Source organism: Pleurodeles waltl, chromosome 6, assembly GCF_031143425.1.
Source record: "Pleurodeles waltl isolate 20211129_DDA chromosome 6, aPleWal1.hap1.20221129, whole genome shotgun sequence".
Lineage (NCBI taxonomy): Eukaryota > Metazoa > Chordata > Amphibia > Caudata > Salamandridae > Pleurodeles > Pleurodeles waltl.
This window is the reverse complement of record NC_090445.1, coordinates 433669106-433684508: the sequence shown is the minus strand read 5'-3', so window position 1 is coordinate 433684508 and position 15403 is coordinate 433669106. Positions and strand designations below refer to the sequence as shown.

The 15403-nt window shown below is 45.4% G+C and overlaps 1 protein-coding gene across 11 annotated transcripts in view; it reads left to right on the top strand.

The window, feature by feature from the left end:
• Positions 1-15403, top strand: part of PLEKHA6 (pleckstrin homology domain containing A6) — a 527946-nt gene that overhangs the window by 447403 nt on the left and 65140 nt on the right. For all 11 annotated transcript variants that reach the window (XM_069238499.1, XM_069238501.1, XM_069238498.1 and 8 more), the window contains one exon: positions 6915-7001. In XM_069238499.1, the coding sequence (XP_069094600.1) occupies positions 6915-7001 (87 nt within the window). The remainder of the gene's footprint in view (positions 1-6914; positions 7002-15403) is intronic.

The following is a 15403-nucleotide window of genomic DNA, read 5'->3' as shown; positions in this document are numbered from 1 at the left end:
CATGACACTTAACTCCACTCTATGCTGCATTACTCCACTCCGCGCTACTCTTATCCACTCCACCTCACTCCTCGACACTCCACTCTGGCACTGGACTCTATGATGCTCTACTCCACTATAGGCCACCACTCTACATTACTCCACTCTATGCCTCTGTACTCCACTATATGCCACTCTACACCACTCCACTCATCGTACGCCACTCCAGTCCACTCTATGCCACCCCGTTGTACTCCACTTTATTCCACTCTACATCTGTACACTCAGCTTTAACACTGTACTCTGACACTCTACTCTACACCACTCCACTCTGTGCCACTGTACTCCACTATACACCACTCCACTCCTCACCACACCGCCCTATGCCACTCCCGTCCACTCGGACACTCCACTTTTAGCAATGCTGAACAGCAGTCACGCTGGTGTACAACATGGCCAAAACACATTGCTCCTGGATAGTGCCAGTGCTTGTTTCAAGTAGAAAGTGTTCATTCTTTTGCCCTGCATCCCTACTTCCACGGGGCTCCTGCTCACTGATGAGCACTGTTGCACTCTTTAGCTGCATCCTTCAGCTACCTGGAAGCAGGAGGACAAGGTAGCTTGAATAGAAGCTCTAGTACAAATGTACTTTGCATAAGAACCAGCATTTAGTATCGGCCAGTATTCTATAGCAGGCCTGCAGACCGCATGAGCGGGAGGAGAGCTGGCATCGTGTGTGGCTGGGAGGTGAAGGTCTGCTCTTACAAAGGTTTCTTAAGCACTCAATTTATATTTGATTCGGAGCTGGCCCTACGGTGACACCTTTGCTTTGTTGTCATAGATCTGTTGTGAAAGTTGTGTGGAGTGTTTCTGAAGATAAGGAAATCATTTCAAATTGTTCAATAAATATTTCCATATTGATTCATTTCCATGTACGTTTTGGAAAGTTTTATAGACTGATGTTTACCGAACCTTTAGAAACTGGCAGCCTGTCAGGAAGATTCCCCTTTTCTCCACAGCCCATTTCACCTCCCCTGAGACATGTAAACACATCCAGAGCTGCGCGAATTCCTTTTACAATTCCGCAAACGCGCTGCTTCAGTAGCTTGCATCGGGGGTCTGTCGCTCTGTGATGGGACGTCCTTGGCTGCAAATGAATCTAAGACTTCTGCAAAACCTGCTCATTTGTGAAGCAAATCACTGTCCTAAAATAACCCAACTGGTCTCCCCGTTAACCAGCCTCTTAAGTGGTGGCTGTGGGATAAATATAAATTCCCCATTCACTGATTTTTGAGACATTTTTAAGCTGTTGTCACAAACTGAGTTTGTAGTCGCCAGATGCGTAAAGCCCCCTCGCCTGAGATAACCTCAGCCAGGCTGGCCTGAAAAACATGAGCAGTGTGAGCATCTCACCCAGACTCATGGCTGAGATCAGATACAGAGACAACAGTTTCCAATCCAGCCCCGGTGTCTAAGGGTCTGAGTGCGGCTAAAGGAGAAACAAAACAACTCCTTTCATATAATTGCACTCGGACATGATAATGTGACATTATTAACAGTTCTACTAAATGCCATGAAATAAGTTATACACGTGCATACTTTAAGACCGTGTGAAATAAGCTGGGTACATCCAAAAGGAAACCCAGCACATTAACGCCTCTAGGCACTATTTCACTGTATGTATATCCCTGGCTGCATGACTGTCTGGTTAAGGGTCTAGGTCGTTGCATGTCATCCCTAAATGTGACTTGACTGTGTCCATGCCACAGAGCTCGCTGACATGCCACGGTTCAGTGCTCCATGTTGATCCTTGTGCATTGTTACAACCAATAATGGAATGCCATCAGGATTGTGCTCACTAGGCAGGGTGCTCCTCACACCTGCTTTTGTGTCAGTATGTCTGTGGCATAGAGTGCCCCCCTTTAACCCTCATGAACCTTCTTCAGCCCTCCTTATTTATGTGATGGGACTTCACACCTCAGGATCTCACCCTGCCCCAACACAAACAATCAGGTCAAGGTCGATCGGTCTGTACGGCAATCGAGCACTGTTAGAAGGGCCTCTCTGGCAGGTCAGTGTCCGAGATGATGGTTTGGATGTTTGTGGGCCTGTTTTATGGTCTCTTGGGCCTGTTTGTGGGCCTGTTTTATGGTCTGTTGGGCCTGTTTGTGGGCCTGTTTTATGATCTGTTGGGCCGGTTTTTACTGTTGATTTCTATACTACCTGAAACATTGCCCGCGGCAAGCACAGATGCATGCAAGTTTCCAATACTTTGTAAAATACCTATAAAGCGTGCCTTTACAAGTTCGAAACTTTCACAATTTACAGAATGTGGGCCGCTTTTTATTTACCTATCTGATCCGCTAATGGGGGCCACTTTTTTTTGGTGCCTGGGACCATGAATGAGGCCCTAACAAAATTAACTTGGCTCAACGTACTGAAATGGCTCTTATGCACAACCAATACAACATAGCGCTAGAAAAGAGCATAGCAAAACTAGGCATTGAAAACAAACACCGAAAAACCTAACAACTTCATAAATACTAAAAAAATAAAACCAATTACAGAGTGGTCTTTGGGCGCAAATAACCCTCTAAAACACAATGAGATAACACTTTAACAACATTAATTTGAAAACCAAACAAAACAAGCATTGGCAAAGCCAATAGGGCTCACCTTTTGAAAAACGTTAATTAATGTTTAGCTTTATCGTTGCTTGTTTTTTAATGCTAAACAGCATTGCCAAAAAGAGAAAAAAGGCAGAATGTCCTGTCTCAGTGTGATGAAATATATGCATATATTCCTCACTACGCATGCACACATATGCATCATCATGTTGGGGTGACCATTTTTTGTTCACTTTTAAGGTACTGTTCCAAGTTGGTGGATGCTCATCGTGGACCTACAAATTAAATAATACAAAAAGTGAGCATGCATTACAGAGGTAGACTGGCCCTGTAGCAAATTTCAGTTGCTGGGCCGTACAGAAAAGAAGAAAAACGAATAAAAGAAAGTGTGGGATAATTAATAAAATTGTGCTCAAGTTATGTTGCTTTGCAGGACAGGGTTGTATTATTGTGTAGTGCAGCATCCATTCCTGTGTAGTACACAACTAAACGGGATTGCTCGTTCCAATGGACCAAACCAAGCGAATAGTAACCCCCATGTTATACATATTACCAACCTGACCTGACTTGGTGCTCAAAAGCAGGTTGCGCTCTGGGACGTGTTCTCCCTTCCTTATAATGGGAATTGTTAAACTACAAGCCTCGGACTGCAGTGTGCTGCTGATCTGAAGCCCAAAGTCACCCAAGGTGCCATTATCAGATGGGGGCACTTGGCAACTATGTTATGGTGCAACAGATTGGGCAGGTAAATCATTCCAGCTGGTAAAGTCCTGTTGGCTAAAAAGCTATGACTGGCTGAAGGTGTTGAGTAATGCCATCTGTGTGCTAACACTCTGACCCAAGCTAGGAAGTGCCTACCCGTCGATTCAAGTCATGGTTTGGAACACCCAGTCCTAAAAATATGCAACATTCTTAGTCAAAATGTGATTCTATACCGCTCTTTCACATGCTAAAGCATGTGATATGGTTGGGCTCTTTGGTAAACAGAAAATCAGTTGCCTCTTTTGCTGTTTGTATTGGGCAATAGTCGAGTCCTTTAAGGAAAGGAATAGCCCAGTGCCAGGGACCGGCCATGTAACAAGAAAGACAAGTGCTGCTTGGTTGTTAGTAAGGAGAAAAGCAAGGGTCATCGTGGCTGTTTGTTACTATAGAGCATGCCACTATTTAGCTTACCATCAGAAAGTTTGTACGGATTTAAGTAGCTGTTTATCAGACTGATAATACAGTGATTGTACACAGCGCCCAATGCTACTGGTTTTTGTCCTTTCTAAGCGCTGCAAAGACTAGCTGTTTCAGTGAAGAAGCTTGGTCCTGCAAGGCAGTTTATCACAAGAAATCTCAATGCACTGGGATGCTCTCAGTGTGACAGAAATGTAGCACCTACTGTTGCTTTCAGTGAGAAGATGCAGAGTTCCTGGTCTCCGTCACAAGAAACAAGACACTGGGCTACTTGTAGTCACAATACCAGATTGCCACATTACCACGAGGCTCCCTGTCATGGCACTGTAAGGAGGTTTGGAGGAAGAAGCACAACATTTCACTGCTCTTTGCAGTGTTTAACAATGTACAAGTTATTTATTGATGGTGTGCACATAGAGGGTGCTGCTTGAGAATTGGGTGCATTTATTCCATCTAATCACTTACTGTTGTTACCATCACTCATCGTGCAACTATGGAATATGCATTTTGCAGTGAGTGCTAGACAAATTTTTCTGTGTTTCAGAGTATAAGAATCTCTAACTTGCATGAAAACTTTAAAATCAATGCACCTATCAGTTGCTGTAATGGACAAGCAGGGATGACATTGCAGCTGTAACAGCACTTATTTCTATGTGCCTCACTTTGAAGTCAGCCAAAAGAAAAATAAACATCAGGCTCTCTCAAAGACACAGCTTTTGACCTCTCTTTGAATGCACAGCAAATGTGACAAGATAAGAACAAGATTTAAAGTCCTGTTTAAAAAAAATGAATTTGTGGAAAAATACAGTGAATACAGCTTTGGCAATGGGAGGGAGTAAGTGAACCTAGCCAGCAAATAGAAAGCCAGAAAATGTGAGCTACAAATGACAAAGCCAATGGCAAGCAACGAGCGTAATGCATTCCTAGGTCAACTTTTTGAAACTGCAAAAACAACAAGTGATGGACGGAATGCTGAACATTGTCAAACATTCACCCCCAGTCATAGATCTGGGTTTAATCCATCGTTCTTTTGCTCACCATGCCACCCCAGTTTGGACCCAGCCATATGCAAATCAGTCTTGACCCTGTCCCTCATGGGAACAGTCCAGACCGAACTGCCAAGTCAGGTCCTCACTGGACCGGAAACAAGCATCCTGGAACCGGTTTCGGGGTTTCACCCCTCATCAGCCAGGCTAGCTTGAATCCAGTGGCATGGGAAGCACGGGACCCACGTCTGGGCATACCCTTCCCACTTAGGGCGACAAAGCAAAAACAACAAGTGATGGACGGAATGCTGAACATTGTCAAACATTCACCCCCAGTCATAGATCTGGGTTTAATCCATCGTTCTTTTGCTCACCATGCCACCCCAGTTTGGACCCAGCCATATGCAAATCAGTCTTGACCCTGTCCCTCATGGGAACAGTCCAGACCGAACTGCCAAGCCAGGTCCTCACTGGACCGGAAACAAGCATCCTGGAACCGGTTTCGGGGTTTCACCCCTCATCAGCCAGGCTAGCTTGAATCCAGTGGCATGGGAAGCACGGGACCCACGTCTGGGCATACCCTTCCCACTTAGGGCGACAAAGCAAAAACAACAAGTGATGGACGGAATGCTGAACATTGTCAAACATTCACCCCCAGTCATAGATCTGGGTTTATTCCATCGTTCTTTTGCTCACCTTTTTGAAACTCCCCAAGATGTCTTTAGCATACGCAGACAGCTGCACTGTCTGGGAGGCTGTGACCTAAAAGAGAAACACATACATCCTGTGATGTAAAGAACTGAATTGCAAGGATCATGTGCTAGGTAATGTAAATGGTTAAACAACAACAACTTATGCAGACCACAAATGTGGAAGCAAATGCACAATGGCCTATCATTTTAAATAGCTTGAAGTGTCATTCATACTAATCTCAGAAACAGAATTATAATGCAGAGTTTGGCCACTAGACGTGTTGTATATATCTGAAGGGAATGGATCAACGAAGACAGGGAGGGAATTGTACAAAGGGTAACAAAACTGTGATGAAGCATACAGTGTTTAGCTGTCCATGGCTTCTGGCTCACACCTTATACAGTGAATACGTCAGCACAAATTGCAAGTCCACAGTGCATCTAGAATGCAGAACAAGTTACAAGAAAGTATATTTTACTAAACTCTGCACTGTTATCTAGTAGACGTGCCATGGCCCATCTACTGTTTCACAGAGTAGCCAACAGGGGTGGCTTCTCTTTTAGGTCGGAGGAGCGTCGCCCCCCCGTCAGCAGCGAAAAGAAAGATTTAGTTTATTATCGTTGTCTTTAAAAGGGGTAGAGCCACGGGGGTGACTAACAGTGAGGGAGAGTGCATGGCACTCCCCCTCAGTGCGCATGTATGTTTGGCCGGCCGGCTCTCCAAACACACATGCGCAGTGCTCCCAGTCTGCCTGGGAACACTCTGGCTGGGTTTAGAGCTGCGTCGGAATTGGTTGCAGGGCAGGCTGGGAGCCTGTGCCTGCCTGCAGCAGAGGAGTGGCGCAACGGCAGAGAAGGTAAGTTTTTTTTTGTTTGTTTTGTTTTATTTAATAAATGTAATGTTTATTCCCGCCCTGTCCCTTCCGTGCCCCCTCCTGGTGCTCAACGTTCTGTGTCAAGCTATGCACAGTAGACCTATTAATGAAGATGTATTTTTTTACTTAACACTTAAATCTAGAGTTAAGCAGGTTTATGCAACCTCCATTTTTTTCTATAGTTAAGGAATCCAATGTGCAGGAAGATTAAAGGATTTACCCATGGCCAGACGTTCTTTTTGTCAAGAAGACAAGCAGGGATCAGAACCCCTGTCCTACTTATCCTCTTGTTCCAAAGTGAGCCTCTAGTCCTGATATTATCTTTCGTCACTCAGTCTTTGGAGGCTTTGGGAGTGAGGAGCTAACTTGTATAAGGAGTTATTGTTTTTACCTTCAGAATAGGATTGAAGAGCTGGTCAGTATGGGAATTATCTGTCCTTATGGGCTGTCGGGTTCATTGGCTGGTAAAGGCCTGTGGGAGGTTCTTGTCTTACCTGTGGTTGGGACATCTCTGTGGCAGATGCACAGGGACTTTGTTTGGGCCACCCTAATTACCTTTGTCTTTTGTTTCCACAGTATGATTACATGGCAGACCGGAGGCCGGCAGCATCAGGGATGTACCCCTATAACTATCCAGGATCCCCCAACATTCACGACAAAATGGTAAGTACAGACAGTGAATAAACTCTTCTAAGAAAGTTCCAAACAATTTGTGCCAGCCTTCTATATACATAAATTTTACATATTACTTCATGGGTCTTAGATAGAAAGGAACATGAATAAAAATATGTTTTTTTACCTGAGTGACTATTTTCCATTCAGGCAACAACAGTAGTCCTTATGGAAATGCTACTGATACAGTTGACGGGCCGCCCTTCATTGCTAGCACAAGAATGATGTTTGCGACTTTTGTTCTTTTTTTTCTGGAAGTATTGCCTACATTTAGAGAGTAGCATATTCTCCTGCTAACCTTATCGTGCTTAAATCTGTTCATAAAGATGGGCTTCTGATTTAGGTAGCCTTAATATGCTGCTTGGCAACTCATTCCATGCTTTGCGTAAATCTTAGTATGTTCAGAAATTCAAATAATATCCGTCAAAAATAAGTAATTAATCGTCGCAAAAATACAGTTTAAATCCAGTACAATAGGAGACTAGTATTGGCAAATCAGGTCTTTTCTTAGCAAGCCTGTGATTTTATTTTCTTCTTTTTTTTTTTTTTTTTTGTTAGGAAGTGTAATAAAATAAATGAATGACAATGCTGCATGCATATGTTTGCAAAAAAAGTGTGTGGAAAAGTTGCAGGGTCCTCAAAAAAACACACAAAAGAGGAAATAAAAAAAGACATGAAAGGAAAAATTGACCCATCGGAGCAGGCATTGTAAACACTATCTTTTAGGTGGATGTGCCTTTTTGGTCAGTAACATGCTGTCATTCACAGTGCAAGAGGAGAGTATGACCAAGTGGACTGACCCACTTGCCCCTTGCAGTATGCTACTGTGGACACAAGAAAAATGTGAAGGGCGATGGAGGGAGCAGTGGATGAGGAAGGCTAGCGTTCAGACCTAATGAAAAGGAGCTACATTAATCATCAATTGACGTAGACAGAACGTTCTTAGTGTCCTGCACAGTGACATATCAGGTATCATACAAGCAGAAAGTGCACCGAGACACATACATTATCCAGAAAAGAAAATGATGAGTGGAATTTGGTATTTTTAGAATGAAAATGTACTATACAGTTGTCACTTTACATTTTTTAAATGCAAAGAGTATCTTACAAAAGAAAGGCGCAAAAAAGATACGTAAAGTTTTGAGTTTTCTGTGAAAAATGTCATGATTGTTGTAGGAAGTTGTCTCTGTATGTGCTATTTCAAATTAAGGAATAGCATGCACAGAGTCCAAGGGTTCCCCTTAGAGGTAAAATAGTGGTAAAAAGAGATAATACTAATGCTCTATTTTGTGGTAGTGTGGTCGAGCAGTAGGCTTATCCAAGGAGTAGTGTTAAGCATTTGTTGTACATACACATAGACAATAAATGAGGTACACACACTCAGAGACAAATCCAGCCAATAGGTTTTGTTATAGAAAAATATCTTTTCTTAGTTTATTTTAAGAACCACAGGTTCAAATTTAACATGTAATATCTTGTTTGAAAGGTATTGCAGGTAAGTACATTAGGAACTTTGAATCATTTCAATTGCATGTAAACTTTTTAAGTTATTCACAAATCGCTACTTTAAAAGTGGACACAGTGCCATTTTCACAGTTCCTGGGGGAGGTAAGTTTTTGTTAGTTTTACCAGGTAAGTAAGACACTTACAGGGTTCAGTTCTTGGTCCAAGGTAGCCCACCGTTGGGGGTTCAGAGCAACCCCAAAGTTACCACACCAGCAGCTCAGGGCCGGTCAGGTGCAGAGTTCAAAGCGGTGCCCAAAACGCATAGGCTTCAATGGAGAGAAGGGGGTGCCCCGGTTCCGGTCTGCTTGCAGGTAAGTACCCGCGTCTTCGGAGGGCAGACCAGGGGGGTTTTGTAGGGCACCGGGGGGGACACAAGCCCACACAGAAATTTCACCCTCAGCGGCGCGGGGGCGGCCGGGTGCAGTGTTAGAACAAGCGTCGGGTTCGCAATGGAAGTCAATGAGAGATCAAGGGATCTCTTCAGCGCTGCAGGCAGGCAAGGGGGGGCTTCCTCGGGGAAACCTCCACTTGGGCAAGGGAGAGGGACTCCTGGGGGTCACTTCTGCAGTGAAAGTCCGGTCCTTCAGGTCCTGGGGGCTGCGGGTGCAGGGTCTTATCCAGGCGTCGGGACTTAGGTTTCAGAGAGTCGCGGTCAGGGGAAGCCTCGGGATTCCCTCTGCAGGCGGCGCTGTGGGGGCTCAGGGGGGACAGGTTTTGGTACTCACAGTCGTAGAGTAGTCCGGGGGTCCTCCTTGAGGTGTTGGTTCTCCACCAGCCGAGTCGGGGTCGCCGGGTGCAGTGTTGCAAGTCTCACGCTTCTTGCGGGGAGATTGCAGGGTTCTTTAAAGCTGCTTCTTTGGCTAAAGTTGCAGTCTTTTTGGAGCAGGTCCGCTGTCCTCGGGAGTTTCTTGTCGTCGTCGAAGCAGGGCAGTCCTCAGAGGATTCAGAGGTCGCTGGTCCCTTTGGAAGGCGTCGCTGGAGCAGAGTTCTTTGGAAGGCAGGAGACAGGCCGGTGAGTTTCTGGAGCCAAGGCAGTTGTTGTCTTCTGGTCTTCCTCTGCAGGGGTTTTCAGCTAGGCAGTCCTTCTTCTTGTTGTTGCAGGAATCTAATTTTCTAGGGTTCAGGGTAGCCCTTAAATACTAAATTTAAGGGCGTGTTTAGGTCTGGGGGGTTAGTAGCCAATGGCTACTAGCCCTGAGGGTGGGTACACCCTCTTTGTGTCTCCTCCCAAGGGGAGGGGGTCACAGTCCTAACCCTATTGGGGGAATCCTCCATCTGCAAGATGGAGGATTTCTAAAAGTTAGTCACCTCAGCTCAGGACACCTTAGGGGCTGTCCTGACTGGCCAGTGACTCCTCCTTGTTATTCTCATTATTTTCTCCGGCCTTGCCGCCAAAAGTGGGGGCCGGGGCCGGAGGGGGCGGGCAACTCCACTAGCTGGAGTGTCCTGCGGTGCTGTGACAAAGGGGTGAGCCTTTGAGGCTCACCGCCAGGTGTTACAGCTCCTGCCTGGGGGAGGTGTTAGCATCTCCACCCAGTGCAGGCTTTGTTACTGGCCTCAGAGTGACAAAGGCACTCTCCCCATGGGGCCAGCAACATGTCTCTAGTGTGGCAGGCTGCTGGAACTAGTCAACCTACACAGATAGTCGGTTAAGTTTCAGGGGGCACCTCTAAGGTGCCCTCTGGGGTGTATTTTGCAATAAAATGTACACTGGCATCAGTGTGCATTTATTGTGCTGAGAAGTTTGATACCAAACTTCCCAGTTTTCAGTGTAGCCATTATGGTGCTGTGGAGTTCGTGTAAAACAGACTCCCAGACCATATAGTCTTATGGCTACCCTGCACTTACAATGTCTAAGGTTTTGCTTAGACACTGTAGGGGCACAGTGCTCATGCACTGGTACCCTCACCTATGGTATAGTGCACCCTGCCTTAGGGCTGTAAGGCCTGCTAGAGGGGTGTCTTACCTATACTGCATAGGCAGTGAGAGGCTGGCATGGCACCCTGAGGGGAGTGCCATGTCGACTTACTCATTTTGTTCTCACTAGCACACACAAGCTGGTAAGCAGTGGGTCTGGGCTGAGTGAGGGGTCTCTAGGGTGGCATAATACATGCTGCAGCCCTTAGAGACCTTCCCTGGCATCAGGGCCCTTGGTACCAGAGGTACCAGTTACAAGGGACTTATCTGGATGCCAGGGTCTGCCAATTGTGGATACAATGGTACATTTTAGGTGAAGGAACACTGGTGCTGGGGCCTGGTTAGCAGGGTCCCAGCACACTTCTCAGTCAAGTCAGCATCAGTATCAGGCAAAAAGTGGGGGGGTAACTGCAACAGGGAGCCATTTCTTTACAATTGTCCAGAGAATTTGAGGGGCTGGGGCCGTGTCCTATTGCATTTCGTATAGTGTTCAATGCTTTTGGACTAGTCTGTGACACAAAAATGACACACATGGTTACACTAAAAATAAGGAGACACATACTGGGCTCGCTGAATGGGTCTCTCCTTTTAGTAATAGATGCTGTGTGTAATGAGGTGGCATTGGATCTTGCTCTCGTTACTGAGTAAAGCGTGACCCGCATTTGCGTGGGTGCAAATCCACACACTTAGGAATTAGTGGCCGTCTGGTTCTGTGGGAGCATCTGAGAATAGTTTCGGAGACAACATTTGCAAAGGAAAATACTGTGGTCTTCAGAATAGTCATTATGGCAAAAGCTGAAGCAGATCCTAGCGGTTGGAAGCTTCTAGATCAGAGGTCTCCAAACTATTTAATGCCGCGCCCCCCCAGTTGAAAAATAAAAATCATCGGGCCCCCCTCAGAATTTTTCACAATTATTTTATAAACATGGCAATGTTTAAATATGTCTAAACCTATTTAAGCATTGCAGTTAGGTACTGCTACCTTTTTAAAACTGCAATAACATCCTCCTGCTTAAAATAAAGGCCTGTTATCTGTATAATATTTATTTTGGCCAGAATCTGGGGCCCCCCCTGGGATCACTTCAGGCCCCCCTAGGGGGCCCGCCCCCCAGTTTGAAGACCTCTGTTCTAGATGGACTATAGGAAACCGAGCATAGATAAATGCTGCCAATATTAGCGAGGCAAACATTTCAAATGAACAAATTGAATTAAACAAGAATTCAACAGATGACCTCCACAGTTGACCTTTTTGCTACCGCAGGGAAATGTCCACATTGCAGTTTCATTTGCCCTGAAGCTGAAATAAACTGCTTGGAATCAATCAAGAGGAGTAAGAACAAATAAAGTGGCTTTTAGGAGATACAAGGTATCCTTGTGATGAAAGGGCAAGACAGTGCACATGAAGAGCCAAGGCGTGCACGGAGAGCAGATAAGAGATCAAAGACACAAACTGGGAGAAAGAGCACAATAGACGGTGAATAAGGAGGTCAAGAAGGCACATCATTATTGGGTAGTTAGTATTGTGAAATGCTTGAAATAGGGGGTATTTCCACACACTGCAGCTTTGGCTTGCCGCCCCAGTTCCTTTCCACTGTTGGCTCCTTAGCCCTCTCAGCCTGGTTGTTGTTGAGCATGATGCCTGTGGCAGCTCATATAGCTCTCTGACTGCAGTCACTGCCACTCCGTGCGCTCGGTTGCCTGCCTCTCCTTGCCGCGCTCAGGTCCTCGGGGCTCTAGGGCTGCCACGGCTCCCTTCTCCTACTTTGCCCAGCTCATATTCCTGCTGCTTCCCCTTGCAGCAGCACTGTTCAGTGACCAGTGCTGCTGTGTACACCCTTGTGCCGGATGTGACCAGGGTACTGAGGAGCGTGTTATAAAGATAAAAGAAGGACTATTGCGACTGTGTAAAACTCTCTCATTAACCTGTCGAAGCGGTGGCCAAGTGAGCGGGACAACTGGATGCTTAATAATGCATGCATGAGATTACGCAGAAGTGGCAATTACCTAAAAGCATGTAAGGTCAACCAAGCATTTCATGCAAACTTAATTGCTGTAGTACGGCAGGTGGTTACACATCTGTTACTTTGCAATACAATGGCAGTTTTAGATTTTGAAACGCAACATAACAAGTCAGGTGCTCTACAGCGGTAGCACCCACTCAACAAGTTGCTACCCTCTGGATACAGTGGGATCAACATACTGGACTGGACCCAGCTTTGAGTACAGTCAACACTTTGATTGTTTTGAGAGTGTTGATCCTTACATCTTGGCCAACCATGTTTCCACATTTTGGAAATAGCGCTGCAAACCCGATGATTTAGAAACTGCCAACAAACCAGGCACACAGAAGAAGAGTAACCCTACCCTTCCTTGTTCCAGGGACTGGCCCGATTAGGTTCTAGTGAATCAGATATTATTTCTATACCTTTCTTCCTGGTCATAAAAACATGTAGTTGACCTGGTGTTGGAATACAAGTAGAGAGATGATAACCTATTTTTCTACGGTTCGTCCAGTTTAGGGAAAACACGCCTCTTTGCCCAGCCCTGCTTCTCTAATGACAGGCAACCGTAAGCATTCTGGACTGTTCATTTGTTTGATGCCAGCTGGGCTTGTGAGATCTATTGTGACACTGCACTGGATGGCCCCTTTAGTATAGCTCTTTTTACCACATATATCACTTCTAATTGAATTCATAAATAATTATTATTAATAATAATTAATCACTGTTACTAATACCTAATCTAATGATGCTCAAATTAGCGGCCTCTAAAGGATTGAAGGTTCCGATGGTCTTGCCTTGATTAAAATTACTTTCTTGCAAATCACAACAGAAGTCAACAAGTATGTAAATTACTGAGCCATCCTGCTGGAGGACCATAGGGTAAGTTGGTGCCACCTAACACCGATAAAGGATTAAATGGGTGAATTCTTAAGCTCCTGCTCCCTGAAACAAATACCCCCAGTTACAGAATTGGATCTGCTAAAGCAAAGAGTGGTGCTGTATGTAGGCAGTTGTCCCTCTCTGTAAGTGTTCATTGTGACCCTTTATAAATTAGCTTTCCTGGTCTTCCACTTGTAAGTCTGAGACTAGAGGCAACATGGGTACTGTGTCTATATGCTTGCCAGCGAATTCACTGACATGGCTGTTTAGAGCGGGCAACGAAAATCTCCTCCTTTTTAATCTCTAAGAGCGTAGTCCCCTTTCCTTGATTGCATGATGCTGCCTAGTTGGTGTCAACCTATACTGTTTAAGCTAACTCTCGAAAATGAACCCCTGATGTAGAGTCTACCAACACCCCTTCAGCCCGTATGGGTACAATGCATGTACTCCATAAATGGACCTTCTTCCCCACCTCTTGCGTGTAGTAAGATGCCTCACTGAAAGCATGCCAGCAATTCTAGTGCCACACTTGTCACGGAGGGAGCCCCCTACTGGGCCAGCACGGTGGAGGTCACCTTGAGCCACTGTTTATTTATCCTGACAGCCTTAACCATTTTCTCAGGGCGGTGATACTGAAAAGGACCATTCTCCGAAAGACTTGAGGCCAAAATTTCAAACAAATGTCCTTACTGGTCGGTAGCTGGAACCCTGTCCAGCTTCTTAAGACTGAAAAAGGGTGCTATTGATTTACAGCAGACATTAGCCTTGTACCTAGTGATAAGTACATTGACTGGCCACTGCTAAAAATCCAGATCAGCAGCCTTCTTGCATCCGCCCTGTTCTAAACCATAGTGTGCAGTGGGTCAGCTCGGGCCTTTGGCAACAGAAAACTGTCTGCCTTGCGTTGCCCGGATCACAAGGTGAAAGAGATGGTAACGAGTAACATACAGGTTACAGAATTCCAGACATAGGAAGTCTGGGATAAGGAAGAAGCGAGAACTAGAGAGCCGGGAGTGATGGGGCAGAACATGGACAGGATGACTGAGAAACTCAGAGGTGCTGAAATGCTAGCACCGGCTCAATATACGTCAATTAATAAAGTCTCACTGGTAAATTGATCAGCCAAGTTCGCCACAAAATGTTCTGTTGTCTATCCTTCATAATATACGCACAGTGCTTGAAAGGTGTTTTCAGCAAGCACAATCCTCGTGCACATCCTTAAACCATATGCTTCACCTTGGTCACTTTCATAGACTTGCACCTCTGAAACACCCTTCTGCGTCCTATGAGCAGGATCATAGTTACCAGGAAAAACATCACGGGGTTGCTACTGATTTTCTGCTATGGTTGTAGGAAGTGGCCTGGTGTGTGGTGAGCACCTATGGTGTTATCACCTTACACCAGGTCCAGATATCCCCTATTAGTGAAGTGCAGGCAGTGTCTAGGAAGCCAGGACTCTCTAGAGGTAGCTGTTGATGAGCAGCCAAGACTTATCTAGGAGACATGCAAAGCTTATGCAATACCACTATAGTAACACAGCACTATCACACCTGAAAGAACCACAGTGTTACAAAAATAAAGGTAGTTTATTATAGTAAGACAAATACTAGAATACTTAATAGGCAATCCCCCAATGGGAGGTAAGTAAACACACTATTATATACACATTAGCAATCAGTAAATAGCATAGAAAGCAATAAGCATTGGTAAAAGCAATAGCAAATAGTGAGGGCCCTAGAGGAGGGCCATACCATATACTAAAAAAGTGGAATGTGAAAGGCAGTCTCCCACCCAAGGAAGTGAAATCACTAGAAGGGAGCTGGAGGAACAAGGAACCTCAAAAGGTGAGTACCAGAGTGACCCCCAGAGACCAGGAGAGCAGAGGTAAGTACTTGGTTTTCCCCAAAACTAACAGGAGGACTATGGAAAAGGATTATGCAAGACCCAACCAAGACTGGAAGAACCCAAAGGTGGATCCTGACAGAAGAGGACCTACAAAGGAAGGGGACCAAGTCCAATTTGGGTTGGATTGTCCGGTGGTGACAGGAGCCACTACCCACCTTTCTGTGGATGCAGGACCAGGTCGAC